General features: G+C 45.1%; 1 protein-coding gene across 1 annotated transcript in view; it reads left to right on the forward strand.

The window, feature by feature from the left end:
- The first annotated feature begins 2,485 nt into the window (after nucleotides 1-2,485).
- LOC140198362 (uncharacterized) overlaps nucleotides 2,486-27,512 on the forward strand; it is a 45,146-nt gene continuing 20,119 nt past the window's right edge. The window contains exons 1-5 of the mRNA XM_072259459.1: nucleotides 2,486-2,513; nucleotides 7,173-9,243; nucleotides 15,118-15,204; nucleotides 25,391-25,537; nucleotides 25,660-25,868. Coding sequence (XP_072115560.1) covers nucleotides 8,047-9,243; nucleotides 15,118-15,204; nucleotides 25,391-25,537; nucleotides 25,660-25,868 — 1,640 coding nt within the window. The 5' untranslated portion in view covers nucleotides 2,486-2,513; nucleotides 7,173-8,046. The remainder of the gene's footprint in view (nucleotides 2,514-7,172; nucleotides 9,244-15,117; nucleotides 15,205-25,390; nucleotides 25,538-25,659; nucleotides 25,869-27,512) is intronic.

The following is a 27,512-nucleotide window of genomic DNA, read 5'->3' on the forward strand; positions in this document are numbered from 1 at the left end:
CATTGTGTGGTTCCCATCGGCTTCAAGCAGGCTTCAGTAATACTGGTGCCCAAGAAGAGTGTGGTAACCTGCCTCAATGACTATCACCCACTGGCACTTACATCCACAGTGATGAAGTGTTTTGAGAGACTGATGCTGAAGCTTATCAGCTCCTGTCTGACTGGCGACTTGGATCCACTCTAATTTGCCCACCAAAACAACAGGTCTACAGTGGATTCCATCTCATTGGCTTTTCACACACCCTGGAACATCTGGATAGTAAAGGTGCATACATCAGGATGCTCTTTATCAATTACAGCTCAGCATTTAACACCATCAACCCCTCAAAACTAATCAGTAAACTCCAAGACCTGGGCCTCAATACTTCCTTGTGCAACTGGATTCTAAATTTCATCACTTGCGGACCCCAGTCCATTCAGATTGGCAATATCTCCTCCGTGATCTCCATCAGCACAGCATCACCAAATGGATGTGAGCTTAGCCCCCTGCTCTACTCCCTTTATACCTATGACTGAGTGGTTAAGCACAGCTTCAACACCATATTCAATTTGCTGATGATACCACTGTTGTGGGCTGTATTAAAGGTGGTGATGAATCAGCACACAGGAGGGAGATTGAAAATTTTGCTGAGAGATGTCATAGCAACAACCTCTCACTCAATGTCAATAAGACCAAGAAACTGACTTCAGGAGAGGGAAACCAGAGGTCCATAAGCCAGTACACATCAGAGGATCAGAGATGGAGAGGGTCAGTACCTTGAAATTCCTAGCTGTCACTCTCCCAAAGGACCTGCCCTGGACCTATCATATAAATGTAGTTGCAAAGTAAGCACAACAGCGCTTCTACTTCCTTAGGATTCTGCAGAGATTTGGCATGACATCAAAATCTTTGAAAAACTTCTATAGATGTGTGGTGGAAGGTGTGCTGACTGGCTACATTACAGTCTGGTATGGGAACACCACACCTTTGAGTGGAAAATCCTACAAAAGGTAATGGATCTGGCCCAGTAGATCATGGGTAAAGCCCTCCCAACCGCTGAGCACGTTTACACAAAATATTCTCGTAGGAAAGCAGCATCCATTATCAAGATCATCACCAGGCTCTTTTCTCACTGTTGCCATCAGGCAGAAGGTACAAATGGGACTTGCACCACCAGCTTCAGGAACAGTTACTATCCCTCAACCATCAGGCTCTTGAACAAAATGGAATAACTACACTGGTGTTTCCATAACCAATTGTCTCACTTTAAGTACTCTTTATCTTGTAATTTCATGCTGATTATTTATTCCTATTTATTTATATTTGTGTTTGCACTGATTGTTGTTCATTGATCCTGTTTAGTCACTGTTCTATAGATTTGCAAAGTATGCTCGCAGAAAAAGAATCTGAGGGTTATATCTGGTGACACATATGTACTCTGATAAAACATTGATATTAGGCTAGTGTTTAATATTGTAGATCTGTGAGAAGTAAATCAGTTCCATCTGAAATCCTGTGTGCTTACTGTCTGTCACATGCCCATTGTACAGTTGAGAGGCCACTCAGTCCAGCTGGTCCCTGCCTGTCTTTCTGTTCCATATCAGTACCTTTAAATCCACCTCTGTTGTTCATCTCATGACAGCTTGCAACTGGTCACCACTGTGGGTGAAGAGGTTTCCCTGGAATTTCCTGCATGATTTTCTGCAGACTGAAGAAGACATTGGGCTCACTGTGGTTTTGTCCCTGACGTGCCTAATTCTTCAGGGCTCTGGGCCAACGAAGAATGTCACGGGCGGTTAAACCTCTGTGCTCTTTTCAACATTTTGGTTCATTTTTACTGATTTCAAAGGATTGTGCCTTATGCAGCTGAGCTCAATTGTTGCAATGGACACTAAAGTCTACTATTGTCTGACAGCAGAATGGTGGGTAAATCTTCAATGGATCAGGGTCAGAAACCAAAGGGAGTCCCAGCAAAAGCCAAGGAAGGAGAAAGAGGGAATCAGAGCAGGAATATGTAGCTATCAATGAAAGATCAGCAACATTTGAAATGTTTATTTCTGCAAAATGCTGGAGGAACTCAGTGGGTCAAGCAGCATCTATGGAGAGGAATAAGCAGCTGACAATTGGAGCTGAGACCCCTCACCAAGCCTCGACAGATAATTCCTCTGCTTAGATGCTGCCTGATCTTTGAGTATGGCTCTAATTTTCAGTATCTGCAGAATCTCGTGTGTTTTCTATTTGTATCTGTAAGTGGGTTCGACTTTGACATTTGACACACTGAATACCTGGTGATATTGAGTTAAAGTCCCCTCAGAGTGTTCTACATAAAAACATTGACTGTTTTTGAGCCATGTGACATAGGGTAACCGCAGTTTGCAGACATGTATAGACACCTCAGTTACCCAGACACCTCGGCGCTTCAGAATTCGCCGCCGCTGATCAGACGATCCAATGCGCAGGCGTGAGGGTCGCAGATCTTTCTGGAAATCGCACATGCGCTGAGTGAACAAGACCCTCAGGAGGATCAGCAGCAGGTATGATCAGGGTTCCGGGTGGGGATTTCGTCGGCATTGGCGTCCACACCGCGACTGAGGGACAATTCCTGAGAGCTTTGAACACACTGTGGTCCTGCACCCCGAGATAGTCCCGTTCCTTTTCCTTTCTCTCAGCCGCACGATCTGTATCCAAGACTCGGGCAGCTTTCGGCTGATGAGCGAAAGTGATGGCATTTGTACGGCGCATGCGCATTGCTGGGAGCGTGTCTGATAGACCCAGATCTTGCTCGTGGGGGCTTCTGGGTAAAGAAGCAGCCATGGGTGACATGAGCAGTTCTTTCCCCACTAGTCCGTGTCCGTTTGGAAGTGTAGACGGAGCGGATGGTTTTCTCAGGCACTGTCGAGCTCCAGCTCTGTAAATCCAAGGATTAGGAACTGTAAACTAAAATATAGTTCCGAGTTAATCTCAAATGAAGAGTCTACCTTCCGGTGAATGAAAATATCAATGACACCTTGGGGGGGGGGGGGAACAAAATCCTTCCTTCCTTCCTTCAGAGTCAGAGAAAGTACAGCAAACTACCAGGCTCTTCGGCCCTTCTAGTCCGTGAGAATCAATTAAACTCTCATTGACCTGCACAGGCACCAAAGCTCTCCATACCCTTACTACCTATGTAGTTATCCAAACTTCTCTCAAATATTGATATAGACTCTGTGTCCATCTCCTGAGTAAATACAGATGCAAAAAATATGATTTAAGATTTCCCCCCATCTCTTTCGGTTTCACACATGGATTGCTATTCTGAATTTCCAGAGAACCAATTTCGTCCTTTGCAATCATTTTGCTAGTAACATATCTGCAGAATCCTCTTTCATCTTGTCTTCCAGGGCAACCCCATGACTTCTTTTAGCCCTCCTGATTTCTTTCTTAAGTATTCTCTTGCACTTATTATCCTCAGTAAGCACCTCATTTGTGCTTCCCAGCAATGAACCTCCTTTTTGTTGCCATTAACAACCTGTCCTATCCATCTCCGTTCTCATACCATCCAAAATGGCCTTTCTCCAATTTAGAATCTCAACCTGCCGACCAGACCTATCTTTTTGCATAATTACTATGAAACTAATGGCATTATGATCACTAGATGAAAAGTACTCACCTACACAAATTTCTGCCACTTATCCTGTCTCATTCCCTAATAACAGATCCAGTATCACACACTCTGTCATTGAAGATTCAATGTGCTGATTAATAAAGCTTACCTGAACACATTTGACATCACTGACGATAACCATCTTATGTTCCTTGCTACAGTCTGCAATCTCTCTGCATATTTGTTCCTCTAAATCCCTCGGACTGTTGTATGATCTGTAATATAGCCCCATGTCATACTTTCTTATTTCTCAGTTCCACCCATAATCCCTCACTAGTGGAGTTCTCCAATCTGTCCTGACTGAACACTACCATGACAGTTTCCCTGACTAGCAAGGCCATCCCTCCCACTCTTATCAGGTTTAAAACAACAGAACTCTGGGACATTAAGCTGCCAGTCCTGCCTCTCCTGCAACCAAGTCTCACTATTATTTTAATAACAAAAGGATAGTGAGGGATAAAATTGGGCCCTAAGAGAATCAGAGTGGACGGCTATGTGTGGAGCCAAAAGAGATAGGGGAGATTTTGAACAATTTCTTTTCTTTGGTATTCACTAAGGAGAAGGATATTGAATTGTGTAAGATAAAGGAAACAAGAAGGGTAGTTATGTAAAGTATAATGATTAAAGAAGAGGAAGTTCTGGCGCTTTTAAGGAATATAAGCTTGAGTAAGTCTCCGGATCCGGACAGGATATTCCCTAGGGCCTTGAGAGAAGTTAGTGTGGAAATAGCAGGGGCTTGACAGAAATATTTCAAATGTCATTAGAAACAGGAATGGTGCCAGAGGATTGGCATATTGCTCATGTTGTTCCATTGTTTAAAAAGGTTTCTAAGAGTAAACTTAGCAATTATCGGCCTGTGAGTTTGACGTCAGTGGTGGGTAAATTGATGGAAAGTATTCTTAGAGATGATATATATAATTATCTGGATAGACAGGATCTGATTAGGAACAGTCAACATGGATTTGTGCGTGGAAGGTCATGTTTGACAAATCTTATTGAATTTCTTGAAGAGGTTACTAGGAAAGTTGACGGCAAAGCAGTGGACTTCAGTAAGGCCTTTGACATAGTTCCACATGGAAGGTTAGTTCGGAAGGTTCAATCGTTAGGTATTAATATTGAAGTAGTAAAATGGATTCAGCAGTGGCGGAATGGGAGACACCAGAGAGTAGTGGTGGATAACTTTGTGTCAGATTGGAGGACAGTGTGTAGCGGTGTGCCTCAGGGATCTGTACTGGGTCCATTGTTGTTCGTCATATATATTAATGATCTGGATGATGGGGTGGTAAATTGGATGAGTAAGTATGCAGATGATACTAAGATAGGTGGAGTTGTGGATAATGAAGTAGGTTTTCAAAGCTGGCAGAGAGATTTAGACTACTTAGAAGAGTGGGCTGAAAGATGGCAGATGGAGTTTAATGCTGGTAAATGTGAAAATACGTTTTGGTAGGACTAATCAAAATAGGACATACATGGTAAGTGGTAGGGCATTGAAGAATGCAGTAGGACAGAGGGATCTAGGAATAATGGTGCATAGTTCCCTGAAGGTGGAATCTCATGTGGATAGGGTGGTGAAGAAAGCTTTTGGTATGCTGGCCTTTATAAATCAGAGCATTGAGTGTAGGAGTTGGGATGTAATGTTGAAATTGTGCAAGGCATTGGTGAGGCCAAATTTGGAGTCTTGTGTACAGTTCTGGTCACCAAATTATAGGAAAGATGTCAATAAAATTGAGAGAGTACAGAGGAGATTTACTAAAATATTGCCTGGGTTTCATCTTCTAAGTTACAGAGAAAGGTTGAACAAGTTAGGTCTTTTTTCTTTGGAGCATAGAAGGTTGAGGGGGGACTTGACAGAGGTATTTAAAATTATGAAGGGGATAGATAGAGTTGACGTAGATAGGCTTTTTCCATTGAGAATGGGGGAGAGTCAAACAAGAGGACATGAGTTGAGAGTTAAAGGGCAAAAGTTTAGGGGTAACATGAGGGGAAACTTCTTTGCTCAGAGAGTGGTAGCTGTGTGGAACGAGCTTCCAGCAGAAGTGGTTGAGGCATGTTCGATGTTGTCATTTCAAGTTAAATTGGATAGGTATATGGACAGGAAAGGAATGGAGGATTATGGGCTGAGTGCAGGTCGGTGGGAATAGGTGAGAGTAAGAGTTTGACACAGACTAGAAGGGTTGAGATAGCCTGTTTCCGTGCTGTAATTGTTATATGGTTATACTGACTACAACATCATAATTCTGTGTTGGACCATGCCTGAGCTCATCTACTTTTCCAATGATACTTCTTACACCTCTCAGGATATTAGTCACACCATGCTCAACCTTTTCGTTCCTGACTTGTCTGAGGTGTTAACAACATCTGTCTCCACAAGCTCTCCACTAACTGTTCTGACACTCTGGTTCCCATCCCCCTGCAATGCTAATTTAGACCCCACTGTGCAGCATTAGCAAAGCTTCGCACTAGGATATTACTCCCCTTTCCGTTCAAGTGCAAATCATCTCTTTTGTACAGGTCCCGCCTTCCCTGAAAGAGAGCCCTATGATCCAAAAATCTTATGCCGTTCCTCCTACACCAACTCCTTAGCTATAATTTTCTCTAGTTCTGGCCTCACTAGCATGTGGCATGGCCAGCAATCCTGAGATCAGAATCATGGAGTCTTGATGATTGTACATTCTAGTTTGGCGACAATGAAGTATAAAGTATAACTGAGCATTAACTCTCTGAACTCACTTTGCAAAACTTCATTATTCTTCCTACCTATGTCATTGGTACCTACATGCACCACGACCTCTGGGTGTTCACCCTTTTACTTAAGAATGCTGAGGACTCAGTGCAAGGTGTCCAGGACTGTGGCACCTGGGGGGCAACATACCATCCAAGAATCGCATTCTTGTCCACAGAATCCATATGACATCTCTATCACCCCCTCAGCCTCCTGAATGATCTGGTTCTTGAGAAAATCGCTTTTTTTTCTATCTCCAATAGTTTTGCACCATTCTGTACATGATCTCTTGTTTCGTTCCATTCTCTCTGTGTACATAAATAATATTAGACACCTTTGTCCTTGGTAACAACTGACCTGTAGCTTCCACATCACAAAATTGCCACACTCTGGTGAGAAAGAGTACTGCCCTCCACACCATTTTCATTGTCATTGCCATTGCCGTTGTGATGTTCACCACTGCCAATCAACTGGGGGGGTGGGGGGAATCAGACTAATTAGAAAATTTGTAGGATCAGATATATAATATCCAGTGCTCTTTGTAGTACTGTGGGACATGACCAGAACTTGAGGTATTATTAATGGAGAGAGACAAATTGAGCCAAGTCACAGATTGATGAAGGGCAGAAATGGCCCATTCTGGTACGGACAGGGATACAATCAGTTGGTCAGTCAGGATGCCTGATCTGTGACCAGTTAGAAGATGGGGAATTCCTCCAACTTGAGTTGAACTTAGTAATAATGTGATGTCAGAGCTCACCACAGACTGAAATCTCACCTGAAATAGTCTCCTCCATCCATTAATGTGTTTTGCAAATATTTTTACAGGTTAGAAACGGCAGAAAATTTGTGTATGGGAACCTCAAGCACAACACCACGTCACTTTCGCTGTCTCTGTCCAGATATTTAAGGAGTGAACAGTTATTTTCTTGGGAACACCAAGATGAAGATGTGTCTCGTCCCAGCTGGAAATGTGCTTTGTGTCTGAAATGGACTTTTTTGTTGTAACTCAGTGTAACCCACTGGAACCAGGGTGTTCCAGCATTTATTCACTGGAGATCAGTTTTCAACTGCATTGATTATGCAAGGGATTCAACACGCCTAACATCTGACTTTCTGAATTGCCAGAGAATTGATCACAGTGAGATATCATTCTCCTTCTCTTACTGTGGGAAGGGATTTACTCACAGCTTACCTGCAGCCCCAGAGTGAATTCACAGTGCGAAAAAGATCATTCACCTGCTTTGTGTGTGGGAGGGGATCTGCTCAGTCATTCAGCTTGAAGCTACACCAGAAATTCACACCGTAGTGAGATGCTCCACGTGTTCTGACCGCGGGAAGCAATTCACTCTGCAATCGATGCTGAAGATATTTCAGAAAATTCACTAGTGAGAGAACGTTGACCTGCTCAGACTGTGGGAAGAGATTCAGTCACTCATCCCATTGTGGTCACATCACTGAGTTTACCGGTGAGAGAGATTGCTCAACTGTTCTGTATGTGGGAAGAGCTTCACTCAGTCCTCTGAATAGCTGATACACGACTGAGTTCATACTCGTTAGAAGGAATACACTCAGTTATTACACGTACGGTTACACTAGTGGGTTCATACGTGAGAAAGGCTGTTCGCCTTTTTCTGTGTGTGGAAAGGGATTCATTTAGTCATCTGCACTATTGGCACACTAGTGAGTTCACATCAGGGTGATGCTGTTCACCTGCTCAGACTGTGGGAAGGCATTCACTCAGAAATTCAAACTGCGGGCACACCAGCGAATTCACACTGGGGAGAAACCATTCACCTGCTCTGAATGTGGGAAAGGATTCACACAGAAATCAAATCTTGTGTCACACTACCGAGTTCACACTAGGGAGAGGCCATTGACATGCTCAGTCTGTGGGAAGGCATTCACACACTCCTTCACGCTACAGAGACACCAGCAAGTTCACACTGGGGAGAAACCATTCACCTGCTCTGAATGTGGGAAGGCATTCACTCAGTCATGGCACCTGAATGAACATTGGCGAGTTCACACCGGGGAGAAACCGTTCACTTGTTCAGATTGTGGGAAGAACTTCACTCATTCGTCGAACCTGCAGAAACACCAGTTGGTTCACACTGGGGAGAGGTCATTCATCTGCTCAGACTGCGGGAAGAGATTCACTCAGAAATCCAACCTTGTGTCACATTACCGAATTCACACTGGGGAGAGGCCGTACATCTGCTCAGACTGTGGGAAGACATTCACACACTCATCCACACTACAGAGACACCAGCAAGTTCACACTGCGGAGAGGTCATTCTCCTGCAGTGAATGTGGGAAGGGGTTCACTCAGAAATCTAACCTTGTGTCACATTACCAAATTCACACTGGGGAGAGGCCATTCTGCTGCTCTGAATGTGGGAAGGCATTCACAGATTCATCCAAGCTACAGAGACACCAGCAAGTTCACACTGGGGAGAAACCATTCACCTGCTCAGACTGTGGAAAGGGATTCACAGATTCATCCGCACTACAGAGACACCAGCGAGTTCACACTGGGGAGAAACCATTCTCCTGCTCAGACTGTGGGAAGGCATTCACAGACTCATCCACGCTACAAAGACACCAGCGAGTTCACACTGGAGAGAAACCATTCACCTGCTCTGAATGTGGGAAGGGATTCACTCAGTCATCCAAACTTGTGTCACATTACCGAGTTCACACTGGGGAGAGGCCATTCACCTGCTCTGTATGTGGGAAGGGATTCAGTCAGTCATGGCACCTGAACAAACATCAGCGAGTTCACACCGGGGAGAAACAGTTCACCTGCTCTGAATGTGGGAAGGAATTCACTCGGTCATCAGAATTACAAGTTCATCAGCAAGTTCACACTGGGGAGAGGCCATTCACCTGCTCATACTAAGGGAAACGATATACTCGGTCATTTCAACTGGAGGAACATCAAGTTCACACCCATCCATCAATATATTGAGTACAGGAGATGGGATATTATGTTGAAATTGTATTTAATGTTGTGTCCAGGTTTTGGTCATCTACCTGCAGGAAAGATGTAAATAAGTTTGAAAGAATGCAGAGGAAATTTACAAGATTAATGCTGGGACTTGAGGCCCTGAGTTACCTGGAAAGGTTGACGATGTTCTGACTTAATTTCCTAGAACATAGTCAACTGAGAGGAGATTTGATAGAGCTATACACAATTATGAGAGGATCAGAGATGGTAAATGCAAACAGGCTTTTTCCACTGAGGGTGGATGAGACTACAAGTAGAGGTCATGGGTTAAGTGTGAAAGAAATGATTAAGAGAACATCTTTGCTCAGAGGCTGGTGAGAGTGTGGAATGAATTGCCAGCACAAATGATGGATGTGTGGTTGATTTCAATATTAAAGAGATTGAACTGGATTGGTACATGGATGGGAGGCGTATGGAGGTCTCAGGTCTGGGTGCAGGTCAGAGGAGTGGACAGATTAATGGTTTGGCACAGACTAGATGGGCCAAATGTCCTGTTTCTGTGCTGTACTTCACTATGACTCTATGGGAGAGAGAAACTGAGCCAGGTCAGATTGATGAAGGGCAGAAATGGCCTATTTTGATACAGACAGGTATACAATGAATTTGATGCCATGTCCAGATGCCGAAGTTTGCCCAGTTGAAGTGTTGTTCCTCGAAACTGTTGAGCCTCACTGTAACATTGGGGTATCAGAGGTCACAGAAAAGACCAACATGATTTTGGCTGAAATATTGTCCGTCTCCCATTGATGTAATTTGTAAACTTTTTACAGGATAGAAAAGGCTAAGGATTCATTTGCGGGAATCTCAAACTCAAAAGCACGTCAGTTCTAACTGAAAGAAGAGATAGTAAGAGATTTGAAAGTGGGAGGGGGAGATCCGAAATGATCGGAGAAGACAGGAGGGGGAGGGATTAAGCTAAGAGCTGGAAAGTTGATTGGCAAAAGGGATAGGAGGCTGGAGAAGGGAGAGGATCACGGGATGGGAGGCCGAGGGAGAAAGGGGGAGGGGGGCGCCAGAGGAAGATGGAGAGCAGGCAAGGAGTAATTGAGAGAGGGACAGAGAGAAAAAAAAGGAAATAAATAGGTGATGGGGTAACAACGGGAGGAGGGGAATTAATGGAAGTTAGAGAAATCAATGTTCATGCCATCAGGTTAGAGGCTACCCAGACGGAATATAAGGTGTTCCTCCAACCTGAGTGTGGCTTCATCTTTACAGTAGAGGAGGCCGTGGATAGACATATCAGAATGGGAATGGGATGTGGAATTAAAATGTATAGCCACTGGGAGATCCTGCTTTCTCTGGTGGACAGAGCATAGGTGTTCAGCGAAACGGTCTCCCAGTCTGAGTCGGGTCTCACCAATATATAGAAGGCCGCACCAGAAGCACCTTTTAATTCCACGTCTCATTCCCATTTTGTGTGTGTTGCTTGAATTTCCAGCATCTGCAGATTTCCTCGTGTGAGCACGTCAGTTCTGCTGTGTCTGTCAGTTACTCAGCATTTGAATGCCACTGATCCTTGCATGTGGAGGAAGGGATGATCTAGAAGCTGAAGCTAGATCATCTAAATCATTGATATACAGTATAAAAAGAAGCGGTCCCAACACAGACCCCTGCAGAACACCACCAGTTACTGGCTGCCAAATAGAAAAGAATCCTTTTATTCCCACTACCATGTGGAGGAGGAGATGATTGAGAAGACAACACACCAGTTAAAGCAGGGAGAACCCGAATCCATGAACACGTCTGTGATCTGACCTGATGAATGGCCAGATAGCTGATAGCAGTGAGATGCTATTCATTGCCTCTCATTTTGGAAGGGATTCACTGGGCACTGCACCAGCAGATACACCAGCAAGGTCACACAGGGGAGAGGCCGTTCACCTGCTCCGTGTGTGGGAAGGGATTCATCTGAGCATCCAACCTGCAGAAACACTAGTGAGCTCACACTGGGGAGAGGGTATTCATTTCTTCCAAGTATGGGAAAGGTGTTATTAGTATCCGGAGAGCTACTGAAACACCAGCCAGTTCATGCAGGGGAGTAGCCGTACACCTGTTCTGAGTGTGGGAAGGGTTTCATTCAGTTAAGCCAACTCTGAGGCTCCAGCAAATTCACAGCAAGTAGAAACCATGCTTCTGTCCAGAGTGAGCAAAGAGATTTACTCTGTCATCCCTTCTGCTGAAACACCAGCAACTTCACATCAGGGAGGAAGTTCAAGTGAGCTGCATGTTAAAATGTTAACCATCATGGTGACTGAATCCAGTTGCAAGTTCCCAACTGATGATCAATGTTGGATACTGCATATATTGTGGCTGCTTATCACACTCAGGACTGAAGCCTGGTCACTGAGGATTGGAGGGTTTGTTCTGCTGATGCTAGCGTTTCATTGTGTGGTACTCATTTGCTTCAAACAGGCTTCAGTAATACCAGTGCCCAAGAAGAGTGTGGTAACCTGCATCAATGACTATCGCTCACTGGCACTTACACCCACAGTGATGAAGTGTTTTGAGATACTGATGTTGAAGCTTATCAGCTCCTGTCTGAGTGACGACTTGGATCCACTCTAATTTTCCCACCAAAACAACAGGTCTGCAGTGGATTTCATCTCATTGGCTTTTCACACACCTTGGAACATCTGGTCAGCAGAGAGACTTGGTCAGTTTAGGAGAGTGGGCAAAGAAATGGCAGATGAAATACAATGTTGAGAAACGTACAGTTGTACATTTTGGAAGAAGAAATAATCAGGCAGATTATTATTTAGATGGGGAGAAAATTCAAAAATCGGAAGTGCAAAGGGACTTGGGGGTCCTTGTGCAGGATACCCTAAAGGTTAACCATCAGGTTGGATCGGCAGTACGAAAGCAAATGCTATGTTGGCATTCATTTCTAGAGGAATAGTGTATAAGAGTAAAGAGGTTTTGATGAGGCTCTGTGGGGCACTGGTGAGACCTCATTTGGAATACTGTGTGCAGTTTTGGGCCCCCTATCTTAGAAGGTATGTACTGATGTTGGAGAGAGTTCAGAGAAGATTTACGAGGATGATTCCTGGAATGCAGGGGCTAACATATGAGGAGCGTTTGTCGGCTCTTGGGTTGTATTCATTAGAGTATAGAAGAGTGAGAGGGGATCTCATAGAAACATTTCGAATGTTGAAAGGGTTGGACAGAGTAGATGTGGAAAGGCTGTTTCCCTTGGTGGGTGCATCCAGAACAAGAGGCCACAGTCTTAGAATTGCAGAGTACCCATTTAAAACAGATGAGAAGAAAGTTTTTTAGCCAGAGGGTCATGGATTTATGGAATTCGTTGCCACATACAGCTGTGGAAGCCCAGTCATTGAGGGTGTTTAAGGAGGAGATTGATAGGTATCTAATTAGTCAGGGTATTAAGGGATATGGGGAAAAAGCCAGATATTGGAACTACATGAGAGAATAGTTTAGCTCATGGTGGAGTGGCGGAGCAGACTTGATGGGCCGAATGGCCTACTTCTGCTCCTTTGTCTTGTGACAGTAAACTTGCAAATATCAGGATGCTCTTTATCGATTACACCTCAGTATCTAACACCATCAACTCCTCAAAACTAGTCAGTAAACTCTAAGCCCTGGGCCTCAATACTCCCTTGTGCAACTGGATCCTGAATTTCATCACTTGCAGACCCCAGTCCGTTCGGATTGGCAACAAAATCCCCTCCACAATCTCCATCAGCACAGCATCACCAAGGGGATGTAAGCTTGGCCCCCTGCTCTACTTGCTTTACACCTATAACTGAGTGGTTAAGTACAGCCCAACATCATATTCAACTTTGCTAATGCCACCGCTGTTGTGGGCTGCATCAGAGATGGTGATGAATCAGCACACAGGAGGGAGATTGAAAATTTGGTTGAGGGGTGTCAGAACAACAATGTCTGTCTCAATGTCAACAAGACCAAAGAACTGGTTGTAGACATCAGGAGAGGGAAACCAGAGGTTCATCAGCCAGTACACATCAGAGGATCAGAGGTGGAAAGGGTCAGTACCTCTAAATTCTGAGCTGTCACTATCCCAGAGGACATGTCCTGAACCCATCATATAAACATAATTGCAAATAAAGCAGGATGACACCTCTACTTCCTTGGATTCTGCAGAGATTTGGCATGACTTCAAAACCTTTGACAAATTTCTATAGATGTGTGGTGGAAAGTATGCTGACTGGCTGTATTACAGTCTGGTATGGGAACACCAATGCCTTTGAGTGGAAAATCCTACAAAAGGTAATGGATCTGGCCCAGTAGATCATGGGTAAAGCCCTCCCAACCATTGAGTACATCTACATGAAATGTTGCCATAGAAAAGCAGCATCCATCATCATCAAGATCATCACAGGCTCTTTTCTCGCTGTTGCCATCGGTAAGATGGTACTTGCACCACCAGTTTCAGGAGCAGTTACTGTCCCTCAACCATCAGGCTTTTGAGGAAAACGGGAAAACTACACCGTTTCTTTTTCTGGTGTTTCCTTAACCAATTGTCTCACTTTAAGTTCTCTTTATCTTGTTATTTCATGCTGATTATTTATTGCTATTTATTTATATTTGTGTTTGCACTGTTTGTTGTCCATTGATCCGTTTACAGTTACTGTTCTATAGATTTGCAAAGTATGCTCGCAGAAAAACAATCTGAGGGTTATATGTGGTGACATGTATGTACTCCAATAACACATTTTGCTTTGATATTAGACTAGTGTTTAATATTGTAGATCTGTGAGAAATAAATCAATTCCATTTGAAATCTTGTGTCTCAGGTGCTTACTGTCTGTCACAGGCCCATTGTACAGTTGAGAGGCCACTCAGTCCAGCTGGTTCCTGCCTGCCTTTGTGTTCCATATCAGTACCTTTAAACCTACCTCTGTTGTTCATCTCATGACAGGTTGCAACTGGTCACCACTGTGGGTGAAGAGGTTTCTCTGGAATTTCCTGCATGATTTTCTGTAGACTGAAGAAGATGATGGGTTCACTGTGGTTTTCTCCCTGACATGTCTCATTCTGCAGGGCTCTGGGCCAACAAAGAATGTCATAGGTGGTTAAACTTCTGTGCTCTTTTCAACATTTTGGGTCATTTTCACTCATTTCAAAGGGATGTGCCTTATGCAGCTCAGTTGTTGCAATGGACACTCTAAAGTCTACTATGGTCTGACAACAGAATGGTGGGTAAATCTTCAATGGATCAGGCTCGGAAAGCAATGGGAGACCCAGCAAAAGTCAGTGCTTTGGGGCTCCAGAAAGGCGTGGGAGATAGACTTTTTCAGGAGGAGAAAGAGGGAATCAGAGCAGGAGTATGGAAGATCAGCAACATTTGGAAACTGATTGATTGAAAAATGTTTATTTCTGCAAAATGCTGGAGGAACTCAGTGAGTCAAGCAGCATCTACGGAGAGGAATGGACAGTTGACATTTGGATCTGAGACCCCTCACCATGCCTAGACAGATAATTCCTCTGCTTAGATGCTGCCTGTCCTGCTGAGTTCCCCCAGAAGTTTCTTGTGTGTTGCTCTAATTTTCAGCATCTACAGAATCTCGTGTGTTTTTTATTTGCATTTGTAAGTGGGTTCGACTTTGACATTTGACACATTGAATACCTGGTGATTCTGAGTTAAAGTCCCCTCAGAACGTTCTACATAAAAACAGTGATTGTTATTGAGCCATGTAGTATAGGGTAACTGGAGCTTGCAGACATGTATAGAGCCACCTCAGTTACCCAGACACCTTGGTGCTTCCATTTGCTGCCGGTGTTCAGACGATCAAATGCGCAGGCGTAACGGTCATAGATCTTTCTGGAAATCACACCTGCAGTGAACAAGACCCTCAGGAGGACTGGCAGCAGGTATGCACAGGGTTCTGGGCGGTGATTTCGTTGGCAGTGGCATCCACACCGTGACTGACGGACAATTGTGAGCTTTGGACACACTGTGGCCCTGCACCCCGAGATAGTCCCGATCCTTTTCCTCTCTCTCAGCCACATAATCCGTATCCGGGACTCCGGCAGCATTCAGCTGATGAGCGACAGTGACGGCGCTATTTCTATGGCACATACGTATTGCTGGGAGCGTGTCCGATAGACGGAGATCTCGTTCGTGGGGGTTTCTAGGTAAAGAAGCAGCGATGGGTGACACTATGTGTACTCTCCCTGCCAGGCACTGTGGATATTCAGCTATTTAAATCCAAGGATGGGGAAATCTGACCTAAAATAGAGTTCAAGTTAATCTCAGATGAAGTGTCCACCTTCCAGTGAATGAAGATATCAATTAATGACACCTGGGAGAAAAAAGAAACAAACCCCTTCCTTCCTTCAGAGTCAGAGAGCGTACAGCACACCACCATTCTCGTCTGTAAGAATCATTTAAATGGCATTCTGCCTCGACCTGCACCGGGACCAAAGCTCTCCATACACTTACTAACCATGTACTTATCCAAACTTCTCTCAAACATTGATAAAGACTCTGTCCATCTCCTCAGTAAATACGGATGCGAAAAAAAAGACTTAAGATCTCCCCCCATCTCTTGTGGTCCCACAAGTGGATTACCATTGTAAAATTAAAATCACCGGACCAATAACCACACAGTGAACAATTTATCACTTTATCCTTGACCTCAGTTTATTTTCTCAAGCTCAGCCAGCGAGAAGCGCGGAGCCGCACAACAGAGGGAAAGAGTTCCTCTCCTGGGGACTCGTATCGGACCTCTTACTTAGTACAGAATTGGCCTTTATACCATACAAAGAGTTGTTAATCATTACAGAACATGTGCAAACAGAATGAAGCAGTCTTCTTTGTGGTTTGACAGGTATGCAGAAGTCAGCTATCTTTGTCAATCAGGCAGTCACACAGGGTGGGTATTACACAAGTCAATCAGGCAGTCACGTGGGGCGGGTATAAATTGATCAGGCAGTCAGGCAGGGCGGGTTTTACACAAGTCATGCTGACAAAATGCAAAGTTCGAAAAATCATTCCCTACTGCCCCAACACTCTTAAAACTTCATCATTCCCTCCTTTTTATCATTATATGATAACCTTTCACAACCGATTGTTGCTTCTACAACATGATACAAAACATGGCCAAAGACACCGTAGGATACAGACAATAATTAAAATTAATACAATCAGACTTCCGAAATGCAGAAACACTCCCCAGAAGTCCCCGAATATATTAAAGGGCCAGGGTCATCCCCCTGCCTTACTAGTCCTAAAACTGTGTAGCTTACTGCCAGCATCTTGGATTTCCTGAATCTCTTGGGTTATGTGTTTAGATAGATCAGTAATATTTGAGGATTCGTCAGGGATATAGGTGCAGCATTCTTTTCCTATAATAGCACAGGTCCCTCCTTTTTCTGCCAGAATAAAATCAAGGGCCATCCGGTTCTGTAGGACTGTTTGCCGGATTGTAATCATTTCGGTGGATATTTCAGTCACCTGCGCTTGAGTACCAGTTAGTGCCCCGGCTGTATTATTGGCTAACTCTTCTAGGGTTACTGCTAAGTTAATTATCTCCCTGGAATTTCTGGCTGCCCCGTAGGAGGGGAAGGCGATCATCCAAAATCGTCCAGTTTCAGTTACTCCTCTCCATTGTTTATTCCAATAAACGTGATCTTGAGGCTGGGCCAGAACTCTGAAGTGGGGTACTAAATATGCTAGATAACAACATCCACTCCATCCCTTATCCTTTTTGGAGGTAGAGGTCATAAACGAGGGGCTCCGGGAGCACCCATGAAATCTTTCTCCCAGCAGCCAGGGTTATGATCTATTCCCACAGATCCAATAAGTACCATTAAGGGGACAAGGTGTACTATACCCGCTCACATATGTCTTATTCCGAGTACACGAGCTTACTCCTACCTTATATGGAGCATTTTTGATAAAATTACAGTAACAACTAGTATTCAATGGTTTCAGGGGTAAATCAATCCCAATTCCTGGCCACAATTTAGAAGGATCCTGGGAGGGGACCGAAAATACCACCCATTGAAGCAACGGGGGAGCAGTCCTCATTCCAATGTGCAACTTGTGGCACTTCCATTCCTCCTTCCATTAAAAAGCATCACGGACATGACCTCACTAGAATTAAAAGGAACTACGGACATGGGGATCATTGCCTTTCCATGCTGGGGGATTTTGGCACATACCCAACGTGCCCCCTGTTCTACTTGTTTAGCATAAGTGTGGCAGAGAGACAAAAAGGTGTTAACATGGGGGCCCCCAGATGCTGGGGTGAGCCCTCTCAAAGACATAAGCACAAACACCACTATCAACCAATACATTTTCCTTTAGTCCGAAAGAGTCCTTCTACTCAGCTCCTTCAGTAGCACATTTGCAGTCTGTTGGATGTAACCACCGAAATTGCCCCTTCAGTTTTACAGCCGAGGGAGTGGTCAGTAACACCTGATAAGGTCCTCTCCACCGAGGTCCGAGTTTCCCTTGATCCCAGTTCTGATCAGGACAAAATCCCCAGGTTCTATGGTGGAATAGTCACTCTTCTCTGCAGGGTAGTTCTCTTCCTTGTATCCTTGTAGCCTGTTATACCTGTGAATGTAATGCTTGGAGAATTTTGGTTAGTTGGCATATATATTTCCCCATCTCTTCCCCTAGGGTATGCATATCCAATTTTGCTGGTAGACTTTCTAGGAGCAATGTTACACAAGATCTTGGTCCCCAGGGGGTCCTCATGGGCCATCCATAAATGATTTCAGCTGGTGACAACTCTGTTTTCCCCTGTGGTGTAACCCTCATGTGGAATAGGGCTAAGGGTAGGACCTTCAACCAAGTGAGTCCAGTCTCCGCCGTTAGTTTGGCCAATTTACTCTTCAGAGTACCGTTGGCTCTTTCCACTATGCCAGTGGCCCATGGGTTGTGTACAAAGTAGAATTGTTGCTTGATAGCTAGTTTGTTACATACCCCTTCATTTACTTTCACCACAAAGTGTGGGCCATTGTCAGAGCTCAGCATCTCTGGCAGGCCGTACCTGGGAATTATTTCCCATAATAATATCTTCATAACAGTCATAGCAGTATTATCGGTAGTTGGAATAGCTTCAATCCATCTACTATAATAACTATGCAGTATCTATAGCAATGTACTTACCCGATGTGCAGGGTACAGGTTACCAACTATTTCCTCCTTTTCCAGGTGTATACAATTATGTATATAATCGACCAATATTGGTAAAAACTGTGTAGGAACACAAAGCTGACCTGCTGGGGTGATCCGAAAACCCAGTGGTCAGGGTCTTTCTGGCACCGCATCTGGGACCACAGTTTGCGCTCCTCCTCAGAGGTGTCCACCTGAAAATACGTACCTCCCACATGTCTGGCAAACCCGTTCTGCTTAAGTCACAGAAGGTTGCTTGACGGGAACCCAAGGGGACTACAACTACCGAGGACTGTGCCGCACTTTTCACTGTCTTATCTGCTAAGATATTGCCTTTAGTGGCCCGGTCAGACATCCAGGTGTGGGCCACACATTTAATAATAGCCAAAACTCAAGGTAGCTGTGGAGCAGTGAGTAAGTTGTTTACCAAGGTGGCATTACTAATGGGGTGGCCAGAGGAAGTCAGGAATCCTCGATGTTCTCAGAGAGCCCCGCAGTCATGTACATTTCCAAATCCATAACGGGAGTCTGTGTAAATGTTCACACTTTTGTCTGTTACTACAATACAGGAATGAGTCAGACCAAGCAGCTCAGCTTTCTGGGCGTAGACAGCTGCTTCAAAAGAGGCTTGCTTAATTACTTCACTGTCCGTCATTATCGCATAGCTGTAATATTGTTTATCTGCTGGACCCACAAAAGAGCTTCCATTCTCATAAAACGTTTCCTTGGGCTTGAGAGGGTATTACATAATGGATGGGAGAATCTGTCCTTCTTTCATGGTGATCCAGATCGGGGGGGCAGTTGGTGTGGCTGACTTCATGGCCTGAAATTGCCCAGAGATGGGGTACAACATCTTGGGTTCGGTCACTATTAAAAGAGTGTCTTACCAGATATCCTGTCTTCAACTCAGACTCCCTCCAGTATCGGAGTTGGCCCACAGGTAAATCTTGCCAGTCTCCCTTGGTGTTGGAGGCTTGTTTCGTCAGGGTGTAGGGAAGGAACCCTAGGCTCTTTGGCTTGAACCCAGGGTAAACCCTAACGGTGGTATGGGGAACCACCAGTCCTATCTGTCGCCAAGGGAAATCCGGAACTTCGGCCAGTAATGCACTGCCCTCTCTTCCTTTAACCTCTTCAATCACTGTGACTGGGAACTTCTGTCCCTCAAGTGGTGCATAATATTGGCTTTCCTCAGTTGATCACCCCATAGGGTCATAGCAGAGGGTCACATGGGGGTCGACCACTGGCAGTGGGGTTCAAACGAAGTTGAGTCCAGATTAAGTGCCCACCACTGGGGGGGGTCGGAAACTGGGGAAGCTGTCGGTTGTTCACTAGGCCCAGGGTGGTACCCTTGTCTGTGCATAGAATCTCGACTTCCAACGGACAGAGCAAGTCCCCCCACCCCCGCTAGATTACACCTCAGACTGGTGGCGACTGCAAATGAAACCTCACACTGGTTCCCCTGTAATTCCACCTGCAGTGACTGGGTACGTGAATACGTACGTTCCGTGCCTTCGAACCCAGACAGAGAGATTGTAGCGTCTGATAGCTGGAATCCCTTTTCCGATACTATTTCCTGATTGAGAGTGGATGTGGTTGCCCCCGTATCAATCATAAACAGAATTGGAATTCCAGCAACTTGCAATATTACATTGGGCTCTTCCTGAGGGGTGGTACTCATGGTAGGGAGCATCCTTGCTTGTCAATTTCTAAACAGGTTGTTGTCCCCACCTGTCCCTCGGTAGGTTTTTGTTCCCATTTCTGATCCCCAGATATAGCCCGCTTGTGTCCTTCTTCCCGCTGAACATATTTACGTTTAATATTAGTTCCCTTAGGGGTTGATCAGGATTCGAAAACTGTGTCCAGATAATATGTCAAAGCTCGTCGCATTCGATCTCGGTCATTGTCAGGCCAATCCATATTATTTCTTTTAATCACGTTGGCTAACTTAGTTGGTAAGCATTGGAGCAGTAAGGCATTAAACTGGGGGAATGGATTCCCATTATTAAAGGCTTGATCTCCTGCGAAAGTGTCATAGCAGGTCACAAATCACTCCCAATAGTCGGGTCCCGATTCCCCAGGCTTAGGTTTGCATTCAAGTATTGTAGTGATGTTTACAGGTTGTTGGAGAGCCCTCTCCAAGGCTTGAATGATCTGTTCTGTCTGTTTATTCTCATTATGGGTTCCCACCTGTAACTCCTGATGGGTTTGGTATCTTAATTCTGCCTTCCATTCCGCCCCTCATCAGCTGAGAGAATTATGCAGCAGAGACCAAATAAATCTTGCGGGGTTGCATTATACATTTATATAGTACTGCAGACATACTGAGCAAACTATGCTGGTTTTTCTTTTCTATCTGGGGCCTGATTCATGATCACTATCATTTCTTGAGGCTTCCAGGGTGCATACACAGGAATCACTGAGGGCTGTCCCTCCTTCGCTGCTCATGGATTGGGCAGCATGCGGGTGGGCAATTGTCTTTGTGGAGCCATTAACTCTGGAGTTTTATTAGATTCTTCCCTCCCTGTCTCAGAATAATCCTTGGTATTTCCTTTCTGGATCTCAGGATATAGAGAGCCTCCCCTTTCCCCGCTGCTGCTGTTTTACCCGAGTGGCCACTGTATCTGAATACTGGGAGGATTGGGGTTCGGGAGCACTGGGTGCACTTGGCCCCTGATAGGTTGGGGGGAGGATACTGTGGGTGCCCAATCCTCATCACAGTCACTGTCCTCAAACAGGGTCGGTATGCCAGACATAGGTTCAGGATTCCTTGTTTCCCTATTAGTTTGAACTTTAGACTGATGTTCCCGCCCTTCTCTCCTATCTAGGCCGGACTTGGTTTGCTTACATTGTTTCTCCTGCTCTCATTTTTGACACCCATCTACCCATTCACATTCCGCTTTTAGCGTCTCCCGACTTTTTGGCGTTCCTGCTGCCATACGTACATCTATCCTTTCGTCACAAGCATTATTCCTCCAACTTGCTAATAATGTACTGTTCCACTTCTTTCCACAGTTTTTTTTCCATATCACATTTACTGCTTGTTCACATGAGGTAATATCCCAGGGTCCCCCCCAGTGGCCACACACCACTCCCCAATTTCTTAGTCAGCGCTGCACTTACCATCCGGAGGTCCATTTCCTTATCTGGTATTTGTTCACACATAGACTGCAAGGGAGTTCCCTTGCCCTCTGTATCCAAAGTCTGTCCCATCCTGTGCTGATTATTCAATTATACAGTTTAATGGACCAGGCCAAAGACCTATTGTCCAATTATACAAATAGACTGGGCCCTTTCCTTGCCCATTGTCCAATTAGACAAGTCGACCCAGCACCAACAGACCTTCAGTATTAACATAAGTATACACTTACCTCACTATCCTGGTCCTGGCAATTCATTAGATTCCGTCAAGGTACCAGTTCCTCTGGGCGAGGGGCAGACATATCGGACAAGTAGGAGGGACATTCAGAGGTAAAACACCTCGGGGTGCCCAACCACCCGTTAATACTCACCTGCAACTCTCTGTCACTTACTCAGCCCACAGGGACTTTCCCTATGTTGGGATCCGAGTCATGGCACCAAATGTAAACTTAATTCGCCGGACCAATAACCACACAGTAAACAATTTATCAGTTGATCCTTGACTTCAATTTATTTTCTCAAGCTCAGCCAGCGAGAGGTGCAGAGCCACATGACAGAGGGAAAGAGTTCCTCTCCTTCTGGGGGCTTGTATCGGACCTCTAACTTAGTTAGTACAGAATCGGCCTTTATACCATACTTTATACTTTATACTTTATTGTAGCCAGACAATTGATACTAGAACGTACAATCATCACAGCGATATTTGATTCTGCACTTCCCGCTCCCTGGATTACAAATATTAAATACTAAAAATAGAAAAATGGAAAGTAAGGTAGTGCAAAAAAACCGAGAGGCAGGTCCGGATATTTGGAGGGTACAGCCCAGATCCAGGTCGGGATCGATTCAGCAGTCTTATCACAGTTGGAAAGAAGATGTTCCCAAATCTGGCCGTATGAGTCTTCAAGCTCCTGAGCCTTCTCCCGGAGGGAAGAGGGATGAAAAGTGTGTTGGCTGGGTGGGTCGTGGCCTTGATTATCCTGGCAGCACTGCCCTGACAGCATGCGGTGTAAAGTGAGTCCTAGGATGGAAGATTGGTTTGTGTGATGTGCTGCGCTGTGTTCATGATCTTCCGTAGCTTCTTTCGGTCTTGGACAGGACAACTTCCGTACCAGGTTTGTTTCCATACAAAGAGCTGTTAATCATTATAGAACATGTGCAAACAGAAGGAAGCAGTCTTCTTTGTGGTTTGACAGGCATGCAGAAGCCAGCTATCTTTGTCAATCAACCAGGCAGTCACACGGGGCGGGTATAAATTAATCAGGCAGTCAGGCGGGGTGGGTATTACACAAGTCATGCTGACAAAGTGCAAAGTTCTAAAAAAATTTCCTACTTCCCCAACACCCTTAGAACTTCATCACCATTCTGATCTTCCAGAGGACCAATTTCATCCCTTGCAATCGTTTTGCTCTTAACATACAGTATCTGTAGAACCCCTTAGGATTCTCTTTCATCTTGTCTTCCAGGGCAACCCCATGACTTCTTTTAGCCCTCCTGATTTCTTTCTTAAGTGTTCTCTTGCATTTATTATCCTTCGTAAGCACCTCCTTTGTGCTTACCAGCAATGAACCTCCTTTTTGTTGCCAGAAACAACTTGTCTCAATCCACACCTGCCATCTCCATTCTCATAGCTGTCACAGTCTGGTCCGTTGACTCCTCATTTCAGTTAATTTCCTTTCTCCCATGTTCCACTGGGCTCCTTGATTAGGGCACCTGATCCTCATTCAAACTGGCAGCATAAAAACTCTGGCTTACATCTACTCACTGCTGGTTCATCACCGTAGTCAGTCCAGCTATGCTTATCCTGGAGCCGCCCAGAATCGTGGTTTTAAGTTGCTTCGGTGCCTGTGACTGCTTAGTGAATTCAGTCGTTTTCATGCCCAGCTGAGTTGCCAGCTGTTTTGCCGCTACTCCGAGTCAAGATTCGAATTCTGTCATTTTCATGTCCAGCTGAGATTTGCTGGCCGATTGCTGCCACTCCGAGCCAAGATACACATGGACTGGTATTGTTTGGTTTTTGTCGTTTCGTTTCCAGCTGAGTAGGTTCCAGCCATTTGCCGCTACTCCGAGTTGGAAATTCTGTCTCTTCGTGATCTGCTAAGGGATTGCCAGCCATTTGCCACTTCATGAGCTACTCCATGTCAAGATTCATATTGTCTGTTGTTGGTTGGTTTAGTCGTCTCATTTCCAGCTGAGTAGGTCCGGCCATTTGCCGATACTCCAAGTTGGGAATTCTGTCTCTTCGTGTCCAGCTGGGTGATTGCCGGCCGTTTGCCGCTTCATGAACTACTCTGTGTCAAGTTTCATATTGTCTGTCATTGGTTGGTTTAGTCATCTCATTTCCAGCTAAGTAGGTCCGGCTGTTTGCCACTACTCCGGAGTTGAGAATTCTGTCTCTTCGTGTCCAATTGAGTGATTGCCAGCTGTTTGCCGCTTCATGAGCTACTGAACGTCAAGATATGGATTGTCTGTTGTTGTTTGGTTTTGTCGCCTCGTTTCCAGCTGAGTAGGTCTGGCCCTTTGCCGCTACTCCGAGTTGGGAATTTTGTCTCTCTGCGTCCGAGTCCAAGTTCAAGTCCAGGCTCCAGGTCCAAGTCCATGTCCAAGTCTAGTCTCGAGTCCAAGTCCAAGTCCAGGCTCTGGGTCCAAGTACAAGTACAAGCCAAGGCTCTGAGTCCAAGTCCAGGCTTTGGGTCCAAGTCGAAGTCCATGCTTCGTGTCCAAGTCCAAGTACAAGTCCACACTCCCGGTCCAAGACCAGGCTGTGTGTCCAAGTCCGAGTCGAAGTCCAGGCTCCGGATCCAAGTCCAAGTCCAACTCCAGGTTTCAGGTCCAAGTCCAAGTCCAAGCTCTGAGTCCAAGTCCAGTCTCTGTGTCCAAGTCCTTGTCCAATTCCAGGCTCAAGTTCAAATCCAAGTCCAAGTTCAGGCTCCATATCCGAGCTCCTCCTGTTTGTTGTCCCACATCCGCGTCCGTGTAAGCATTCTATCCTCGCTCCCCAGCTTTCCTGGCAACTATTAATAAACACACTTTTGTTAATGCTACCTCAGTGTCTGTGTCCTACACTTTCATCGCTCCCTACGCCCCATTGCAACAATACCATCCAAATTGGCCTTTGTCCAATTTAGAATCTCAACCTGCTGACCAGATATATCTTTTTGCATATTTACTATGAAACTAAAGGCATTATGATCATTAGATGAAAAGTGTTCACACACAAATTTCTGGTACCTGCCTGTCTGATTCCCTAAAATCAGATCCCATATCACACACTCTGTCATTGGGACTCAATGTACCGATGAATAAAACTTACCTGAACGCATTTGACAAACTCTATCCCATCTAGTCCATTTACATTATGGGAGTCCCAGTATATATGTGGGAAGTTGAAATCACCAAATAGAATAATCTTAGGTTCCTTGAAACTGACTGCAGTCACACCAGTGAGTTCACAGTGTGAAAAAGACTATTCACCTGCTCTGTGTGTGGGAGGGGATCTACTCAGTCATCCAGCCTGAAGATACATCAGCAATTCACACCAAGAAATGCTCCATGTATTCTGACTGTGGGAAGCAATTCACTCTGCAAATGATGCTGAAGATATTCCAGAAAATTTACTGGTGAGAGAACATTGACCTGCTCAGACCGTGGGAAGAGATTCAGTCACTCATCCCATTGTGGACACACCACTGAGTTCACCAGGCAGAGAGATTGCTCAACTGTTCTGTATGTGGGAAGAGCTTCACTCGGTCCTCTGAATACCTGATACATGACTGACTTCATACGCATTAGCAGCTTGACATCTGCTCTGAATGTGGGAAAAATTTCATTCAGTCATCTCTACTATTGACCCAGCAATTAGTTCACTCTGATGAGAGGCCGTTAACCTGCTTAGACTGTGGGAAGGGATATACTCAAGTCATTTCAGCTACTGGTGCACCTGTAGGTTCATATGTGAGGGAGACCATTCACCTTTTTCTGTGTGTGGAAAGGGATTCATTTGGTTATCTTTACCACTGGCACCCAGTCAGTTCACACTAGGAGGATGCCGTTAACCTGCTCAGACTGTGGAAGGCATTCACACACTCATCCATGCTACAGAGACACCAGTTCACACTGGGGGGAAACCATTCATCTACTCCGAATGTGGGAAGGGATTCACTCAGATATCCAACCTGGTGTCACATTACCGAGTTCACACTGGGGAGAGGCCATTCACCTGCTCTGATGAATGGACGGCATTCACAGACTCCTCCACGTTACAGAGACACCAGCAAGATCACACTGGGGAGAAACCATTCACCTGCTCATACGGTGGGAAGGCATTCACAGACTCATGCAGGCTACGGAGACACCAGTGGGTTTACACTGGGGGAGAAACCATTCTCCTGCTCAGACTGTGGGAAGAGATTCACTCAGAAATCCAACCTGTAGACACACCAGTGAGTACACACTGGGGAGAAACCATTCACCTGCTCCGAATGTGGGAAGGGATTCACTCAGTCATCCAACCTTGTGTTACATCACTGAGTTCACTCTGGGGAGAGGCCGTTCACTTGCCTTTAAGTAGGAATGGATTCTCTCAGTCATGGCAACTGAAGGAACATCAGCAAGTTCATGCTGGGGAGAAGCCATTCACCTGCTCTGCATGAGAATGGATTTACTCATTTAATGCAACCGAGAAGGACACCAGTCAGTTCAAATTGGGGAGAAGCCATTCACTTGCTCTGAATGTGAGAAGGGATTCACTCAGTTATCCCAAATGCGGACACACCAGTGAGTACACACTTGGGAGAGGCTCTTCAACTGCCCTGAAGGTAGGAAGGGATTCATTCAATCATTACACTTGGAGACACACCAGCAAGTTTATACTGGGTTAGGCAGTTCTCCTCCTCTGAACGTGGGAAGGGATTCATTCAGTCGTCCATAATTGTGGCGCATTACTGAGTTCACACTGGGGAAAATGTTTACATAAGCTACGTGCTGGATATTTAATCATCACAGTTGGTGACTCCAGAGGCAAGATCAAAAGTGACTTATCGTTGACCTCTGCAATTATTGCTGCTGCTCATCAGAATTGGGTTTATTGTCACCGGCATGTCATGAAATGTGTTAACTCAGCAGCTGTTCAATGCATACATAATATAGAAGATGAAATAAATAAATTACAGTATACATTGAATACATTAAAAACCATGGATTATTGTTATCTATAGATTGGAATGGAATTTTTTTTCTCTTTGAGTATAAAAGTAGCTGTTTCATGCTAGATGCCATATCTTTAATTTCTCTCTTCAAGTAGTAGACCTCGTCACTGCTCCTTTCCTGTTCTATCAACCTGTTTGAGTACTGTTTGGTGGGAACAACCTGCTTGGAGGAAGGAACAGTGGCTGTGCCTCTGGCACAGAGTCTGGCCCTGTGGCTCAGAAGGGTAGGGAAAGGAAGAGGATGGCAGCAGTGATAGGGGACTCTATAATCAGAGGGGTCAGACAGGTAATTCTGTGGATGCAGGAAGAAAACACGGATGGTAGTTCATCTTCCAGGTGCCAGGGTCTGGGATGTTTCTGTTCATGTCCACGATATCCTGAAATGGGAAGGTGAACAGCCAGGAATCATGGTATATATAGGTACCAACGACGTCGGTAGGAAAAGGGAGGAGGTCCTGAATACAGACTACAGGGGGTTAGGAAAGAAGTTGTGAAGCAGGATCTCAAAGACTGGCAATAAACAGAGCCTTTTCTGGTTGGCTGCTGGTGACTAGTGGTGCTCCACAGGGGTCTGTGCTGGGACCGCTTCTTTTCATATTATATGTCAATGATTTGGATGACAGAATTGATGATGTTGTGGCCAGGTTTGCAAACAATACAAAGTTAGGTGGAGGGGCAGGTAATTCTGAAGAAGCAGGGATTCAGCAGAA

This window comes from Mobula birostris, chromosome 5 (assembly GCF_030028105.1).
Source record: "Mobula birostris isolate sMobBir1 chromosome 5, sMobBir1.hap1, whole genome shotgun sequence".
NCBI lineage: Eukaryota > Metazoa > Chordata > Chondrichthyes > Myliobatiformes > Myliobatidae > Mobula > Mobula birostris.